Genomic DNA, 19,626 nt, shown 5'->3' on the forward strand with positions numbered 1-19,626 from the left:
GTGGGGGGGTCAGGACTGAGGGAGTGCTGCACTGTGGGAGGGTCAGGACTGAGGGAACGCCGCACTGTGGGAAGGTCAGGACTGAGGCAGTGCCACACTGTGGGAAGGTCAGGACTGAGGGAGCACCACACTGTCAGAGGGTCAGGACTGAGGGAGCGCCGCACTGTGGGAGGGTCAGTGCTGAGGGAGCGCCGCACTGTGGGAGGGTCAGTGCTGAGGGAGCGCCGCCCTGTGGGAGGGTCAGTGCTGAGGGAGCGCCGCACTGTGGGAGGGTCAGTGCTGAGGGAGCGCCGCACTGTGGGAGGGTCAGTGCTGAGGGAGCGCCGCACTGTGGGAGGGTCAGTGCTGAGGGAGCGCCGCACTGTGGGAGGGTCAGGACTGAGGGAGTGCCGCACTGTCAGAGGGCCAGGATTATCTGTTAATTATCACATTGCTGTTTGAAGGATTTTGCTGTGTGTGAATTGGCTGCTGCATTTCCTACATTACAACATTACCTAAACTTCAAATAAATTATTGTGTTGGCTGTAAAGGGCTTTGGGATGTTGGGTGGCCATGAATGGCGCTATATAAACGCAAGTCTTTCTTTCTTTTGCCACCTTGCTCACATCAAGGCATGGTAAATGCATTTGACTCATCAGCTGGTATGGAGGTGGGTGCAGCCGGGTAGCTTAAAGCTGGAGTTGAGGGCTTTGCGTGATTTTCTGCTGGAGGTTGGCACTCTCAATGCCCCCTGATTGTCCAGTGCAGCACAGGCAGAACTCTCACAAGCGAGTTCCAGCATCATTCGCCCTCTTTATTCCTCCCCCTCATCCATTCCCATCGATTTCAATCTCTGACCCACTCGCCAGCTGAGAGGACAGGGGAAAGCCAGGAGAGTTCATTCTTCCTCAACTTGGAGCTGCTAACCCCACCCCCCCCCCCTACTCCCGTAAGTAACTAAGCAGGAGGTGACAGTACTTAATGTGACTGGCTCGAGTCGACGCAGGTCTGAAGACGCATGCATTTAAAAAAATAAATAAATCAAGCCTGCATTCACAAACTCACCGCCATAAAGGCCGCTGAAATTACAATTACGGCTCATTCTGCAGCGTCTGGAGTAAAAGGTTTGCGCTTGCAGTGGTGGGTTGATGGGGAGGGCAGGGGGTTGGAGGAAGTGTGTGGGAGGATTGGCAGCTTTCTTGACACCGTTCCTGACACGCGAGTGCTGCCATCCCACCCCCACTTCGACTGCAGATTAGGCACCTTTGTGTTTAGCAGCAGAAATAAAAAGCCAGAAATAAAAGCAGCGGATCGAGTCATTAGGAGCAATTAATCTTTTTGCGAGGATTTTTTCCCGTCTTTCCAAATCCTCGGCCTTTCTCGGAGCGGGCGAGGAACGCTCTGTTACCACATTTTCCAGACTGGTTTTTCCAAAACCCGTGAAGGTAGGGTTGGTTAAAATCAGGTTAGAATTAACCTGTTTATCACCTTTGTACTTTAAACAGCTTCTGCGCAATTCCACACCTTTGTGAACATTACATAGTATTGCAAGCCATTCCTGGTCCAATTACTGCACCTCAACTAACCTGCATTACATATGCAAATACAACCAAACCTTTTCACATCCAATTAGTCCCCTGAATACATTAAATGTGAACAGACAGTGAGTTAATCCTTTTTATTCCCCGCACACAGACTTTGAAACATTTCTATTAACCACTTCCTCACTTGCTTGTTCTGCTGTTTGCATCCAATTTTATTCCATTTATAACCGTGTCAATTTTTTCGACATGTCCGCTTAATACGGGGAGTCTAATTGGCACCAAACACAGGAGTGTAGCTTGGTGTATGAAATGATGCGGAAAGCGCCGACACCCAGGACATTAGTGAAATGATTAGACACTCGACGCTGATGAAATGAATGGTGACGGGACAGGTGGGCAGCCAGTCTGCGTCAGAACGGGATCAAAATTCAGGAAATCATCTCAGGCTCCACTTACTCCGAGGCGAAGCCTGGTCTCAAAATAGGGGGGCCGGAAATCCAAAGAGGAAAATATCCATAGAATCCCTACAGTGCCATTCGGCCCATCAGGTCTGCATCCCCTTCCCCTCCAATAAAACATCTTACCCAGGCCTTATCCCCGTAACCAACTGGGGCAGCACGGTGGTTAGCACTGCTGCCTCACAGCGCCAGGGACCCGGGCTCAATTCCCGGCTTGGGTTACTGTCTGTGCGGAGCCTGCACATTCTCCCCGTGTCTGTGTGGGTTTCCTCCGGTTTCCTCCCACAGTCGGAACGATATGCTGGTTAGGTGCATTGACCCAAACAGCCTGTGGCAACTAGGCGAATTTCACAGTAAGCTTTACTTGTGACTGATAAATAAACTTTACTTTACTATTCCCAGTTTGGGTCACTGTCTGTGCTGAGTTTGCACGTTCTCCCCGTGTCTGTGTGGGTTTTCTCAATGTCCGGTTTCCTCCTGCAGACCGAAAGATGTGCTGGTTAGGTGCATTGGCCATGCTAAATTCTCCCTCAGTGTACCCAAACAGGTGCTGGAGTTTGGCGACTAGGGGATTTTCACAGTAACTTCATTAGTGTTAATGGAAGCCTACTCGTGATTAAAAAACTTTTTTTAAAAACTCAATTTTCAAGTTTGCTGAAGACACCACCACAGTGGGTCAGATTTCAAACAATGACGAGACAGAGTACAGGAATGAGATAGAGAATCTGGTGAACTGGTGCGGCAACAATACTCTCTCCCTCAATGTCAACAAAATGAAGGAGATTGTCATCGACTTCAGGAAGCGTAGTGGACGACATGCCCCTGTCTACATCAATAGGGGCAAAGTAGAAATGGTCGAGAGCTTCACGATTTTAGATGTCCAGATCACCAACAACCTGTCCTGGTCCCCCCATGCTGCTGACACTATAGTTAAGAAAGCCCACCAACTTTCTCAGAAGACTAAAGAAATTTGGCATGTCAGCTACAACTCTCACCAGCTTTTACAGATGCACCATAGAAAATATTCTTTCTGGTTGTATCACAGCTTGGTATAGCTCTTGCTCTGCCCAAGACCGCAAGGAACTACAAAATGGTCATGAATGTAGCCCAGTCCGTCTCACAAACCAGTCTCCCATCCATTGACTCTGTCTACACTTCCTGCTGCCTCGGCAAGGCAGCCAGCATAATCAAGGACCCCACGCACCCCGGACATTCTCTCTTCCACCTTCTTCCGTCGGGAAAAAGATACAAAAGTCTGAGGTCACGTACGAACCGACTCAAGAACAGCTTCTTCCCTGCTGCCATCAGACCTTTGAATGGACCTACCTTGCATTAAGTTGATCTTTCTCTACACCCTAGCTATGATTATAACACTACATTCTGCACTCTTTCATTTCCTTCTCTCTGAACGGTATGCTTTGTATACCGCACAAGAAACAATACTTTTCACTATATGTTAATACATGTGACAATAATAAATCAAAAGTCTGGGAACATGTACCAACCGACTCAAGAACAGCTTCTTCCCTGCTGCCACCAGACTTTTGAACGGGCCGACCTTGCATTAAGCTGATCTGTCTCTACACCCCAGCTATGACTGTAACACTACGTTCTGCACTCTTTCCTTTTCCCCTATGTACTCTATGAACAGTATGCTTTGTCTGTATAGCGCAAGAAATAATATTGTATCCCAATACATGCGACAATAATACATCAAATCAAATCAGTGGTTGTTCTTTCAGCACTAAAGAATGCTGGCACAGTGACTCAACAATGCAACGGTACTTGAAATGGCATCGGCAAATCGAGAAGCAACATCCTGCGTTCTGGCTGCTCTCGGGCAGAATTTAAACCAAAAATGCTTCAACCCTGGAGTGGGTGTGCATTTCACTGTTAAAATCAACCCAATCAGAAACTGACAGCGACAGACACGAGTTGTATGAGCTGGTTGTTTTGCAATTGGATTAGCTGCCCCCTCTGGCCTGTTAACCACACCGAGGCAGTTGAGTGCATTGTGACACAAACACGCGGATACACCAGTCCGATGCCCTCTGGGCTATCTCCGCATCCTCTCATTATCTAAACAGCAACTTCCAACAAAAACCTACAGGAGTCGGGTGACAATGTGCGATTACAGAGAGCACCACGTAGGCCAAAGGGCACAGAATCGATTCCGCAAATGGTACGGAAACCGGGCGTAACACAGCTGGTTACATTGAGCCACACTCAGCCAGCTTCCAGGGAGGGCGATGGAGGGAGGGGGCAACAGCAGAGGTGTGGGGGGGAGCGCGGAGGGAACGTGGAAGTGAGCCGCACATGTCAAAAAGGGAATCCCAAATAGCTGGGAGAAATTAATTTGCCAACTCGAGACATAAATCTAACACAATTTAAAATAAAAGCCAGGCTGTGGAATATCCCAACGGTTTGAAGCATGCTGAACCGAGGCTGCAGATGGCATCATTAACACCGAGGCAGACGGTGACAAGGTGCAAATGAGATGTGCAGCTCCCGCTGAAAGTGCGAGACTGACCTGGTTCTTGTAGATGGTGTAACCGTCTTTCTCGTGCTGCAGGGCTGATCGAAACTCTGCTTTGCTCTCGTAGACACGTGCAACCAGATGGTGGCTGGTGAGTGAGGTGGAGGGGGGTGGGGAGGAGGAAAAATACAGATTTTCATTCTTTAAATCATTTTATTTCTTTTAAAATCCCAGAGTGATATTAAAAAAAAATCAACTGACAAAAAAATAATATACACACACGTGACGCGGCGACTAATTACCTCAGGGCAACTTTGAGGGATTTTGCTCCATGGTATTTTCCATTGATTGCCAGAGCGTTCTCCAGGAATCTCAGCGCGAGATCGTACTCCATCACACCATGCAACACAAGGCCGATGTTACTCTGCAACGGTAAGCATAAAGTACCATTGGACTACATCACTTGCACGGCGGTAGGTTAGAATAAGTTGCAAAAAGCAGATGGATTAATTTATTCCAAGGATGTCTCAAATGACGTCGCTGGGTCAAAAATCCCGGAGTTCCCTTTCCTAACAGCGCTGTGGGTGTGCCTACACCACTTGGACTGCACTCGTTCAGGAAGATGGCTCATCGCCACCTTCCCAGCGCAATTAGCGACTGGGCAACAAGTGGGGAAGGCGATGGCCAAGTGGTATTATCGCCAAACTATTCATCCAGAAACTCAGCTCATGTTCTGGGGACCCGGGTTCGAATCCCACCACGGCAGATGGTGGAATTTGATTTCAATAAAAATATCTGGAATTAAGAATCTACTGATGACCATGAAACCATTGTCGGAAAAACTCACCTGGTTCACTTTAGGGAAGGAAATCTGTCGTCCTTAGCTGGTCTGGCCTACATGCGAGTCCAGAGCCACAGCAATGTGGTTGACTCTCAACTGCCCTAGAGTCATAGAGGTTTACTGTATGGAAACAGGCCCTTCGGCCTAACTTGTCCATGCTGCCCCTTTTTTATAAACCACTAAGTTAGTCCTCTGAAATGGCCACTCGTTAAAGGGCAACTAGGGATGGGCAATAAGTGCTGGCCCAGCCAGCGCTGCCCACATCACATGCAGAGAAAATTGTCAGGGGTGGGTGCTGGAGAGAAAATTAAAGTATCCTTTGCATGGCTCAATTATCATTGAATGATGATGTGCTTTATTGCTGAGCAGGAAAGCTAAACCGTTTGCCTCAGGGAGTTACTAATATTCTTATGATAAAGGGATTTGATGTAGTAATGTTTACCATAGTGGATTAGTAACCTAGAGATTAAATCCCATCATGTTACGATGTGACACAATAAACTTGCTGACTTGTGAATGTACAGAATTATGAGGGACATAGACAGGGTAGACAGAAACCTTTCTCCTTCAGGAGGGGTGAATAACCAGGGGCCACAGATTTAAGCTAAGTGACAGGAGATTTGGAGGGGATTTGAGGAAAAACCTTTTCACCCAGAGGGTGGTGGGAATCTGGAACTCACTGCGTGAAAGTGTGATAGAGACGGGAACCCAATTTCACAGTAACTTCATTGCAATGTAAGCCTCACTTGTGACTAATAAATAAACTTTTTTTTCTGACCCTGACAACATTTAAGAAGCATTTAGATGAGCACTTGAAATGCCAAAGCATACAAGGCTCGGGACCAAGTGCTGGAAAATGGGATTAGAATAGATAGGGGCTTGATGGTCGGCACAGACACGATGGGCCGAAGGGTCTCTTCTTGTAAAACTCTGGCTCTGTGACATTCCCAGTCTTACAGAGATACTCACATCCAACAGTGCCATTTCTGGATGATCCTCACCATATACCAAGAGCAGGAGGTAGCGAGAACGATACAGTAATTTTAAGGCTGTTGATAGTTGGCCATTTGCGAAGCAGTAGAGTGCAAGGTGCATCTGGAAAGGAGAAGAGAAGAAACGGCACTTTATAATTTGCAACAACCTTCTGGCATTGTTACACAAATGGGAAAGTGCAGAGCAGACATCTGAGAGTGTAATATTCTCCACATTTAGCTTTTCCAGTGGGTCCTCAGAACCCACCAGGGGTGGTTTTGCATTTCCTGCATCAGCAATTGTCCGGACAAATAGTTGAACATGCAAACGAACATATAAATTAGGAGCAGGCCACTCTGTCCCTCGAGCCTGCTCTGCCATCCAATAAGATCATTGGCTGATCCAATTGCAACTTCAACCCCACATGCCTGCCTCCCCCGTAACCTTTCATCACCCCCCAACCCCCTTGATTATCAAGAACCTAGCTACCTCTGCCTTAAAAAGATCCAAAAGCTCGGCTTCCATCGCCTTTTGAGGAAGAGATTTCCAAAAACTCTCAACCTTCAGAGAAAAACATTCTTCTCATCTCAGTCTTCAATGGGCAGCCCCTTATTTTGAGCAGTTGTCCTAGTTCTGGATTTTCCCACAACAGGAAACATCCTATAAGACCATAAGACATAGGAGCAGAATTAGGCCACTCAGCCCATCGAGTCTGCTCTGTCATTCAATCATGGCTGATATTTTTCTCATCGCCATTCTCCTGCCTTTTCCCCATAACCCCTGATCCCCTTATTAATCAAGAACCTATCTATCTCTGTCTTAAAGACACTCAAAGACCTGGCCTCCACAGCCTTCTGTGGCAAAGAGTTCCACAGATTCACCACTCGCTGGCTGAAGAAATTCCTCCTCATCTCTGTTTTGAAGGATCGTCCCTTTAGCCTGAGGTTGTGCCCTCTGGTTCTGGTTTTTCCTACTAGTGGAAACATCCTCTCCACGTCCACACTATCCAGGCCTCTTTACGTCCACCCTGTCAATACTCCTCAGGATCATATACATTCTGATCAAGTCGCCTCTTACTCTTCTAAACTTCAGTGGATATAAGCCTAGCCTGTCCAATCTTTCCTCGCAAGACAGCAGTGCTAACCACTGTGCCACCCTGCTGCCTATTAAAAAGTTCAAACAGCCTTTTATATTCATGAGATGCGCAGTTAGGAATTTTGAGAGCGAATCTATGCCAAAAGGGTTCAAAGTAAAATGGGTTTTAAAAAGGCTGCACTAAAAGTAAAGTTACTGTGAAATTCCTCTAGCCGCCACATTCCAGCGCCTGTTCGGGTCAATGCACCTAACCCGGACGTCTTTGGACTGTGGGAGGAAACCGGAGCACCCGGAGGAAACCCACGCAGACACGGGGAAAACGCGCAAACTCCACACAGACAGTGACCCGAGCCGGGAATCGAACCCGGGTCCCTGGCGCTGTGAGGCAGCAGTGCTAACCACTGCGCCACCGTGCCGCCCCATTTACTTAACATGAAAAGCAAATCCGTTCATTCCTTAAATCACTGAAATCCCGTCACGTTCCTTACACCAGCCCAGCTTGTTTTACTCTGGATTTGAACTACAAGAACAGGAGTCTATTCTCTTCCGATGGCTCCGTCAGGAAATACTGTCCCTCGAACGCAGGAATAAAAATGACAGATTCGTAGGTGGAGCAATTCCCTGGCAAAACATCACTAACTGACATAAATCCCATCATAGCAGCATTGAATAGGCAGCCGCTGAATAATAAGCCCCACATGAGGTCCTCTTCAATGGAAAACTGCCCAATAATATTGCCACTCTGACAGGTCGATCGACTTCACGCTCCGACAAGCAGCAGCTCCACAGAGAAAATTAACAATGAGGAAACAGGGGAAAAAGATGCTTTTTGTTTAAAAAAGAAACAAAACTTAACGACCAACAGTTTATCAAACAAAAATCTCATTGCATTTAAAAAAAAAGGAAATGTATTGAGAATTTGGGGAGCGTTTCATGTTTAGATGCCGTGTTTTTCAGCGTGTCATTTTTTCTACACCGTTTTAAATTCTTCTTATGTACCCCCCTCCCCCCCTCCCACCCCCCCCACCCCCCCGGGGCAACATTGAAGGGAACCGGTATTGTGGTCATTCCAAAACCACCATATTTATGTCTGAGGTGACGCGTTCAATATCTCACACAGTATGCCAGCTGAGATCAAAGGCATTGTATAATCTAAGGCGTTACTTCATGAGGCTGAGGTCTAAGGTGTCACTCACCGTGATCTCTCGACTTTTATGTTCCACACGGCTTGTGACAAAAATCTATAATTCAGTGATTTGTTTTTGGTGTTACAATTGGCTAGATAAGGAAATGACAGCAACTTTCAGAACACAAGCGGCACGGTGGCACAGTGGTTAGCACTGCTGCCTCTCAGAACCAGGGAGCCGGGTTCGATTCCCGGCTTGGGTCACTGTCTGTGTGGAGTTTGCACGTTCTCCCCGTGTCTGCGTGGGTTTCTTCAGAGTGCTCCGGTTTCCTCCCACACTCCAAAGATGTACGGGTTAGGTTGATTGGCCATACTAAATTGACCCTAGTGTCATGGGGTAAATGTGTGGGGTTACAGGAATAGGGCCTGGGTGGGATTTTGGTCAGTGCAGACTCAATGGGCCGAATAGCCTCCTTCTGTACTATAGGAATTCTACGATTCTACTCAGGTTTCTGTGTTATCCGTAATCACCCACATCACCTAATCAAACATGCGGAAGTGATCTATTCAGATAAAACAGACACAAGAATTATACTTTTTTAAAAAATGCCAATATATGGCTGGAGTAAAAGGTGACAAACAATAATCTCTGCTGAGTATTATCCTGGTTAGATACAGTATGCAAGCATTCCAACAGCGAGTGTACCGCAAAATATAACGGATTGAAATTCCTGAAATCTCCATTAAATCTGCAGCTGAAATGTAACCACATTGACCTTCCGTGAATGCAGTTTATAATCTAATTAAGCCTATGGATGGCACGGATTGAACAGTTTGTCCACTCTCCTGGCTGATGAGAAACCAACATTGAAACCAGCTCCCAAGGGAGTGAAAAAAGTCATGAAGAAACCGATACAAAGGGCAGGAAGAAAGGCAAAGGCTGAGGACGGAGAGTTACTCCATCTACATCTACAAAGTGATGAGGCAGGTTCACCCCGACACCGGCATCTCCTCCAAGGCCATGAGCATCACAAAGTCACTTGTAGACGGTATTTTCGAGCACACTGCGGGCAAGGCTTCCCGCCTGGCCATGCCAACAACTGGCAGCGCCATCAGCCCCCGGGCAATCCAGACTGCCTGCTGCTGCCCGGGGAACTGGCCAAGCACGCTGTGTCAGAGGGGACAAAGGTGGTGGCAAAGTACACCAGCTCCAAGTAAAACTCCACTGCGTCAATAAGAGTGAGTACACGCGGTTGAAAACAATGCTGCCGTATTCGCGCATCCCACTCCACCCCCGTTTTAAAAATGTTATTACTCACGTATTCCTGGATCGTGTTGGGGTGATCTACACCGAGTGCTCTCTCGCTCATCAGCACTGCCTTCTGCTGGTTGCTCAGAGCCTACATGAGAAACAATAAAGAACCGTAAATTCAGTCCATCAAAATAAAAAGCATACATGGCAAATTCTGCCAGGGTCCGTCCACTTTCAAGGTAGACCCTCACTGGAGGATAAGATGGAGATTGGGACGCTTGACACTTTAGACTCAGCTCTCCAACCCCGCTCCTCCAGGACATTCGTTGCAGCTGGTGAATAGGTTGGAATTATATCTAAACCCGTCACAGAGTAACAAAGCCACCAGCTTTTGAGAATTTGATTACATTCTTCCTAACCGAACCCAATAAAAATGCATCTTCCATTTAGAGACTTCAGTTATTTACTAACACCGTTTTCTTTCAAGACTGTGCAAGTCCTTGAAGATCTATCTGGTGCCGGGTATCAAATCCCACATCCACATTATCACAAAAGTTGCCAAATTTTACCTCAAACATTACCACCTCCACCTGTATCTCAGCCTATTTGCTGCTGAAATCTTCCTCTGTATCACTGTCACACTCAACTATTCCGACCCTTTCCTGGCCTCCCACCTGCCACGCTCCATAAATTTCAAAATTGTTGCACGCCATCCCGTCTTGCCCATTCTCTGCGCCATCCTGCCTCACCATCCCATCTCACCCGCTCCACGCCTTGCCTATTGTAAATCTTTGATGCCTGACATTGAAGCCCAGTTCCCGAGTGCCTTCAATTTAAAATTCTCACCCTCATATCTCAATCCCTTCATGGTCTTACTATCTCTGTGTCTAACCTGATCTAGCCCTGATATTCACACCCTTAAACCCCTCCATCTCGTCACCACCCCCTTCTTTAAAGCGCAGATTAAACTGCACCTCTTGGACAAGCTGTTGGTCATCTTTCCAAATATCCCCATCTTTGTGCCAGCATTCACTTTTGCCTTATTTCTCTTCTGAGCTGGGATGTTATCACTGTCAAACCTGCCATCACAGTGACCAGGTAAGTCGTAGATAGGATGTAGAAAGATTGGATCTACTCAGTCTTGTACTAATGGCACAGAGGTAGGTGAGACTATCACAGTTAATTGTGCTAACCTGGATTCCCAGGTTAAGCCTCTACCATATGTAACTACTGTGGAAATGTGGCTACATATTCCCCGAGAATCTCATTATTTTGGGCTGTCTCTGGGATCAGTACGTGGTGAGGTATAATGGCTTTCTACTGGTCCGGGGGCACATACTGTAAGTGGGCCTGAGGCATTAGTGAGGAGTTGATCGTGTGAAAATCATTCATCAGCGTCTTGAAAGGTAGCGTGGCATAGAATGTGAAGATCCAAGGTAGATTCAGCAAGTGAGTCGTGAGTGAAACACTGTATGTGGTACTTGGGCGACACGGTGGCACAGTGGTTAGCAGTGCTGCCTCACAGCGCCAGGGACCCGGGTTCAATTCCAGCCTCGGGTCACTGTCTGTGTGAAGTTTGCACGTTCTCCCCGTGTCTGCGTGGGTTTCCTTCGGGTGCTCCTGTTTCTTCCCACAGTCCAAAGACGTGCGGGTTAGGTGGATTGGCCGTGCTAAATTGACCCTAGCATCAGGACGGGGTTAGCAGGGTATAAATGTGGTGTCATGGGAATAAGGTCTGGGTGGGATTGTGGTCGGTGCAGACTCGAGGGGCCGAATGGCCTCCTTCTGCACTGTAGGGATTCTATGATACTTGTCCTGGATTGTGGTGAACTGGAGAAATCACACTGGGGCCATGCAGCGTGAGGTCGCATTACAGCACTGATCCTGACGTAGTTACAACTGGTGCTCGTACACTTAAGGTGCACAAAGCAACGAGACCAAAGAGAAGGAAGCAGCCCCGATGGCTACAATACAAAACATCCATGGAAGGCAGTGGAGACCTTACCTCGTTATAATCACCCATGATGTAATTCAGACGAGCCAGCAGCCTCAGGCAAGCACAGATTTCCACGTGCATTGCTCCATATACATTATTGAAAAGATTTAAGGCCTCATTGATGAGCTCACATCCCTCTTTTAAGAACCCTGCAAAACAGATGGTTTCAGCCAGTTACAAGACAGGAGACACGAGGAAGGACACGCAACAGGAATACTGCGAAGAAGAGTAGGCCATTCGGCCCCTCAAGCCAGCTCCACCATTCAACTAGATCATGGTTGGTCTACTCCGCCCTTTTCCCCGCACTCTTCCCCACATCCCTTGATGTCTTTAACATCCCAGAAATCCATCAATCGCTGCCTTGGACACACTAAACGGCTGAGTCTCCACAGCCCTCAGGGCAAGAGAATTCCAAAGATTCCCAACCCTCCAAGTGAAGAAATTCCTCCTTATCTCAATCCTAAATCCGCCTACCCCTAACTCTGAGACTGCACCCCCTGCTTCTAGAGTCACATAATGGACATTTTGGACCGTAAGACCGTGAGGTAAGACCATAAGATATTGGAGCAGAATGAGGCCATTCGGTCCATCGAGTCTGCTGCACCATTCAGTCATGGCTGATAAGTTTCTCAATCACATCCTCCCACTTTTTCCCTTCGACAAATCCTCCGATATCACAATGTTCCTAATGAATGAATCCAGGTCTTCTCCTTCACCCCCACCTCACCTGCACATCACTGTGAAGAAATTCCTGAAGCCAGCCGCAGATTTGCCTCTTGCCCGTTGTGTTGTCAGGCTTCCAATTGGATTAGTGTTTTGCAGTTACCTTTGCTGCACTCCCAAACTTCGATAATTTGATGGTCGTCCTCTATTAAGGATAACATTTGTCCATCCACAACTCGTGTCTCTGACACCATGAAACCAAGGGCAGGTGGAGGTGGCTTGCCATCGGCCGATGGTGGGATCTTCCAGTCCCGCCGACTGCTACAACGTTTTGTGTGGCTCGTCCATGCTGCGGGGGGCGGGGAGGGAGGGGGGTGGTGGAAGGAAGCCCATTGCAAGGGGGGGCCTTCAGCAGAAGTGGAAGAACCTGTCTACGGGAAGGTCTGGAAAACCCTGCCCCAAGTCTTTCATAGAGCAAGTTAAATATGTCACTTTCCTCCCTGTGCCTATCAAAACCTACGTCCTCCGCTTTGGAATGAAACTCACTGAACCTACTCGGAACAATTCCTAGCTGCTATTGCTTAGATACATAGAATCATAGAATCCCTATAGTACAGAAGGCGGCCATTTGGTCCATCGAGCCTGCATCAACAACAATTCCTCCCAGACCCTATCCCCATAACCCCACATATTTACCCTGCTAATCCTTCTGACACTAATGGGTAATTTAGCCTGGCCAATCCACCTAACCTGCACATCTTTGGACTGTGGGAGGAAACCGGAGCACTTGGAAGAAACCCACGCAGACACGGGGAGAATGTGCAAACTCCACACAGACAGTGACCCAAGCCGGGAATCGAACCCAGGTCCCTGGCACTGTGAGGCAGCGGTGCTAAACACTGTGCCACCCTAAGTTTTTATAAACAAGAGCCCTGAACAGTGTTGCAAGCAATAAATACACAGGAAGAAAATAAACCATGTACGATGATTTTAACCATTTATAGTAAATTAAGGATTGCGATAAAGGGAAGACCTGTGTTAATACTTTTCACCTCCAGGTGGTCAGTTGAAGTAGGCAGGTAACTCTTGATTATTAGTGTTTGTGGACCAATTTATTTGCTGTTAAACACCACTAATTTCAACGTGTGACCTTGAAAGGCCTGCTTCAGTGTAAGCAACCTTTGAACTGTGTTTGGCAATGATTACACAAAGGCTTTCCAACCGACTGGAATTCTTGAATGGAAAAGTTCCCAATTAGTTGTCACATTTCACATGTTGCAATGAAATGCTTTTCTCACGACTGAACCAGGCTTTTTTTCTGGGATTAATCGACTTGTTTCTCATTATGTAAAAAGGTAGCTTGGCGATGAGGTGCGAGTAGTGATGGAGGTAACGTCAAGTTCCTCCCGGTGTAAAAAACACACACACAGGCAACCACCCACTGAGAAGCCAGGCGGGCAATCGGGCCCCTGCTCAGAGTGGAATCACAGTAAGAAGTTTAACAACGCCAGGTTAAAATCCAACAGGTTTATTTGGTAGCAAAAACCACACAAGTGGAATCCACAAGGTTAACATCCTTGGCACAGTAGCACAGTGGTTAGCACTGCTGCCTCACAGCGCCAGGGCTTTGATTCCCAGCTCGGGTCACTGGCTGCCTAGAGTCTGCACGTTCTCCCCGTGTCTGCGTGGGTTTCTTCCGTATGCTCCAGTTTGCTCCCACAGTCCAAAGATGTGCGGGTTAGGTGGATTGGCCATGCTAAATTGCCCCTTAGTGTCAGAGGGACTAGCTAGACTAAACGCATGGGGTTATGGTGATAGGGCCTGGGTGGGATTGTGGTCGGTGCAGACTCGATGGACCAAATGGCCTCTTTCTGCACTGGAGGGATTCTATAATTCTATGACGCTACCGTGAAGAGTGGGACGTCTGGCATTTTCTGAACAGCAACAAGGGCAAAGAGTTTGCTAGATAATTAAAAAATCCTGAGGCACCGCTCTGACGTGACAGCTGGGACAGATAAATGCACAAAAAAACGATTTATAATCTCCCTCAACTCACAGATCGAGTCTAACGTCTTGGCATCCAGGAGAATATTATTGTTCAAGCTTATGGTTGTTGAGAAATCTAACACAAGAATCATTCATTTACTTGTAATCATCGTACTATCTCAGCGTTACTGTACTGGATCTTTGCTCATTAGTTCAGTTTTGATTAAGAAGCTCCCAGTACAGAGCCCTTTCTGCATAAATCCTTGATATTTCCTGTCATGCCCAGTAAAGGCGTGTCCTATTTATAACTCTACCCACAGATTGAACACGTATGGAAGTTTCTGGAGCTCACTTCTATTTATTTAAAATGGACGCCGATGAAGTTAAGATGGCTGCCCAGGAGTCAGGTGACTGTTACTTATTCAGCACAGACGGCCAAGCTTCTGGAATCACCCTGGGTGGGCGACCCTTCCCTGGGAATGGACATATCCAGACAGCATCTCTCTGTGGAAGTCACTGTTCAAACCTTACCCAAAACACAGAGTCAATGGATTCACGTTCTACGTCTCCAGGTTTGCAACTTAATAAAAGAAAGCTGGCAAAGACCAGTTATCCACAGGTTAAGTGCAGAAGACCACCATCTATCTCCTGTTGTGTATGATGGGTTTAAGACTTCCAAACCTCAACATCTTGAGAGGCCTAGATAGAGTGGACGTGGCGAGGATGTTTCCACTAGTGGGAGAGACTAGAACTGGAGGGCACAACCTCAGAGTGAAGAGACACTCCTTTAAAATTGAGATGAGGAGGAATTTCTTCAGCCAGAGAGTGGTGAATCTGTGGAACTCATTGCCACAGAAGGCTGTGGAGGCCAGGTCATTGAGTGTCTTTAACACAGAGATGGATAGGGTCTTGATCAATAAGGGGATCAGGGGTTATGGGGCGAAGGCAGGAGAATGGGGGTGAGAATCATATCAGCCATGATTGAGTGGCAGAGGAGACTCGATGGGCCAAATGACCTAATTCTGCTCCTATATCTTATGGTCTAATCCAATTGGTGTTGGACAATGCCAGTATTGGTCATGTGATTGGAACTGGCTTCAGGTAACAAGTTTTCTCTCAGGACTGAGAGAGACCAGGCAGTCTGCAGAAAAACATCCAAGAGGCAGCAACTACCAAAAATACAGCGTCATCATTCCCATTTAAGAATCATCAGTCATCAGTCTCAGCCCCCGAAACTAGCTGCAAGTCATCAAGCAGCCCAAAGTATTCGACCTGCACCAGCTTCAAAGTTTACCTGAGAACTAACCTCCTAGATTCTCAACTGCAAGAAACTTCACAACTTGCTGCGAACTCTTCACTTTACAAGACCCTCACTTCAACCTTAATTAGCAATTTCATTCAAGCACCAAAAGACCTGCCACATGGGAGACCGCAAATCATAAACCAGAGACAGAGTTAATGGTAATCTGTAAAAGTGCACTGCCTTTATCTGTATCTAATCCGTGTGCGTGCGCGCATCCGTGTGGTGTGCACGCGCGCGTGGTGTGTGTGTGCAGGGAGAGTGAGTGCACGCAAAGGTGAGGCCCAGTCTAAGACAGCACATACTTTCTGTCCATGACACTTTACTGTGGATACTGTACCTTGCTGGACTTTAGCTTGTCCACTTTGGAAGAAATGGAAGGCATCAGATGCTTTGGGATTCACGTGTTTTACAACTGGGAAGATGTTGAGGATATCCTCCTCGGTAAAGGTTGGTCGGTGGCGACTATCGAAGTTGTATTCCTTCAGCAGAATCTGCAAAGTCAAGAGCTTTGAAGTCAGCAATTGCAGAAGTGCTCGAAAAAGGTTAACGTTACACCATCGCTCATTCATTCATTAACAATGTAACGCAAGCAATGCCAGGGAGCGTAAAAGACCAGAAGTTCACTCTTTCTTGCACATTAACTGTCCCATCACAATTGCTAACCCAACAACCCTAACCTTTCCAAACACTTCATCACTTAGCATAAACTATTTCATTTTGAAATCAGATTTAAATTCACTTTGCACCAGTCTTCAGTGTTGCTGCTTTTCTGACGGAATAATTTACCTAATCGGGAATTGATCACGATCTATTAATAGATATCTATTAAAAATCCTATTTCTACACACATCATTCCTGCCAACTTCTTGCATTATCATTTACTCATTCTGCATTTATAATGGAAACCGTCAATGTAAAACCTTGTCAGGTAATAATTATACGTCTCCCCACTTTACCGAGGAGACTGAATTACATTCGCAAGTCCAGGTCCAATTATCTTGCACCTTCGATCCTTGCTTCACCTTTTATTTATTACTGTTACAAGTAGGCTTACATTAACACTGCAATGAGGTTACTGTGAAAATCCCCAAGTCACCACACTCCGGCGCCTGTTTGGGTACACTGAGGGCGAATTTTAGCATGGCCAATGCACCCAACCAGCACGTCTTTCAGACTGTGGGAGGAAACCGGAGCACCCGGAGGAAACCCACGCAGACACGGGGAGAACGTGCAGACTCCGCACAGACAGTGACCCAAGCCTGGAATCGAACTCGGGTGTCTGGCGCTGTGAGGCAGCAGTGCTAACCTCTGTGCCACAGTGCCAACATTACATGGTCAGGATACATCGGTGCTGGCTCATTGAACTTCAGTAAGTTGACCTTCCTTTCACGGTGATGTTTGCTAATGAAGTACTTGAGAAACCCATACACAAACCAGGCAATAGCTGTAGATGGCATTTACTCCTCGACAATACTCGATAAGCATAGGACACAGATTTAATGTGATTGGCGAAAGAACCACGGGCGATGAGGAGAATTTGTTATGATAGGGGCAGCATGGTGGCACAGTGTTTAGCACTGCTGCCTCACATCGTCAGGGACCCATGTTTGATTCCCAGCTTGGGTCACTGTCTCTGTGGAGTCTGCACATTCTCCCCGTGTCTGCGAGGGTTTCCTCTGGATGCTCCGGTTTCCTCCCACAATCCAAAGATGTGCGGGTTAGATGGATTGGCCATGTTAAATTGCCCCTTAGTGTCAGGGGGACTAGCTAGGGTAAATGCATGGGGTTATGGGGATAGGGCCTGGGTGGGATTGTGGTCGGTGCAGACTTGATGGGCCGAATGGCCTCCTTCTGCACTATAGGAATGCATGACCTGATAGGATGGTGGAAGCAGATTCAATAGTGACTTTCAAAAAGGAACTAGCTATATACTTAATGTGAAAAGTAATTGTGGGGCTACAGGCAGGAGCAGGGAAGTGGATAGTTCTTTCAAAGAGCTGGCACAAGCGCGATGGATTGAGTGGTCTCCTTACATGCTGTATGATTCTATATTCTTACCTGTATACCAGACTTCACACAGATTTCTCGCAAGAGGCTCATTTTCTGTAGGCCGTACTTCTCTACAGCCTGATCCACGCTCTCACTGTACAAAAGAGAAGCACAAATATTATACATCGAGAAAAAAACGTCTACCAGTAGTTTAAGTGTTCATTCCGGGCAATAAACCAGGAGCTTAGCAGGTCTCTTTACTGAGACAGCAAAATCCGAATATAACGGATCAGATAGCTCACAAAACCTTGTGCGATGCCCAACTTACAGACCCCTGCTTACAAAACATTGCCCCCTCCCCCGAGTACCTACATAGAGTCATACAGTGCAGAAAGGGCCCTTTGGCCCATCAAGTCTGCGCTGACAATATCTACCACTACAGGTGCGCTAATCTCATTTTCCTGCACTTGTCCCATATCCTTGAACGTTACGATATTTCAAGTGCTCATCCAAATATTTATTACGATGTTACAAGGTTCCCGGTCTCCACTACCTTCCCAGTCGGTGCATTCCACATTCCCATCTCCCTCTGAGTGAAAAGGTTTTTCTCAAATCCCCTCTGAATCTCTTGCCCCTTACCCTAAAACTATGCCCCCTCGTGATTGACCCCTGAACCAACGGAAACAGCTGCTCCCTACTCACCCTGTACATACCCCTCATAATCTTATACATCTCAATCATGTCCCCCTCAGCTTTCTCTGCTCTAAAGAAAACAGTTCAAGCCTATCCAGTCTCTCCTTATAGCTCAAATGTTCCATCCCAGGCAACATCCTGGTGAATCTCCCCTACACCCTCCCCAGTGCATATCCTTCCGATAGTGAGGTGACCAGAACTGCACACACTACTCCAGCTGTGGCCCAACCAATGCTCTGTACAACACCAACATTATCGCCTTGCTCTTATACTCTATACCAGGGTTGATGAAAGCAAGTGTCCCATATGCCGCCTTAACTATCCTATTCACCTTTTCTGCTGACTTCAGGGATCTGTGAATAATTACCCCAAGATCCATCTGTTCCTCTGAGCTTCTCAGTGTCCTGCCATTCATTAAATACTCCCTCGTCTTGTTACTTCTTCCAAAGTGCATCACCTCGCACTTATCAGGGTTAAATACCATCTGCCACTGCTCTGCCCATCTGACAAACCCATCTATATCTTCCTGTAACCTACAAACGTCTTTTTCACTATTAACCACCTTACCAATCTTGGTGTCCTCTGCAAACTTCCTTAACACTCCCTCCACATTTTCATCTACAACATTTATGTATATAACAGACAATTAGGGTCCCAGTACTGATCCTAGTGTACTGACATGCAAATTGATTTGCTTCTTAACTCCTCAAGATCCCATTAAAAGGCGGAAAGGTATACACCTGAATACTAAATACACGCCTGAATGCTAAGTCCATTCAGACTTGCACAAGAGTGACTGATCTGAACTGTGACATGAAGCTGGAACACAAGGGTATAAGGAACCCCCGGATTCTCTCCCAAATCATTGCTGGTGGTGGGGGAGTGTGTGCGCGCAGCTCTGATTTCTGCAAAGGAAAAACATTCTTAAAAGAAACATATTTTTCATGTTGCAAAGAGCTCCTCCGGTTAGGTGCAGAGTTAAGTGATCCTCCCACATGGACCTCGGGCTCCTGAGCACAGGGTGGGGAAACAAAGGGCCCTAATCTCTGCTGCTGATCCAATTAGCCCGGTATTCAAATTCAGCTTTGTGCAGGTCAGAACAAGGGCCGCATCAGACTTGGCTGCGATACCCACATGAACAACCAGGCCGCAGACACGCATCAGTGCAGCCTCACAAACGTGGGTATGGTATAGAAGGGCAAGCAGCAAACAGCCAACTGCAACCCTGGACATCCAGACAGGCACATCCAGAC

The 19,626-nt window shown here is 47.0% G+C and overlaps 1 protein-coding gene across 4 annotated transcripts in view; it reads right to left on the bottom strand.

Moving 5' to 3' along the window:
- cluha (CLUH binding protein of NUMT mRNA a) overlaps positions 1-19,626 on the bottom strand; it is a 102,096-nt gene that overhangs the window by 11,979 nt on the left and 70,491 nt on the right. For all 4 annotated transcript variants that reach the window (XM_078224762.1, XM_078224761.1, XM_078224759.1 and 1 more), the window contains exons 17-23: positions 17,750-17,834; positions 16,029-16,182; positions 11,749-11,888; positions 9,811-9,891; positions 6,268-6,393; positions 4,760-4,881; positions 4,512-4,605 (exon numbers count right to left, since the gene is read on the bottom strand). In XM_078224762.1, coding sequence (XP_078080888.1) covers positions 4,512-4,605; positions 4,760-4,881; positions 6,268-6,393; positions 9,811-9,891; positions 11,749-11,888; positions 16,029-16,182; positions 17,750-17,834 — 802 coding nt within the window. The remainder of the gene's footprint in view (positions 1-4,511; positions 4,606-4,759; positions 4,882-6,267; positions 6,394-9,810; positions 9,892-11,748; positions 11,889-16,028; positions 16,183-17,749; positions 17,835-19,626) is intronic.

Source organism: Mustelus asterias, chromosome 12 (assembly GCF_964213995.1).
Source record: "Mustelus asterias chromosome 12, sMusAst1.hap1.1, whole genome shotgun sequence".
NCBI lineage: Eukaryota > Metazoa > Chordata > Chondrichthyes > Carcharhiniformes > Triakidae > Mustelus > Mustelus asterias.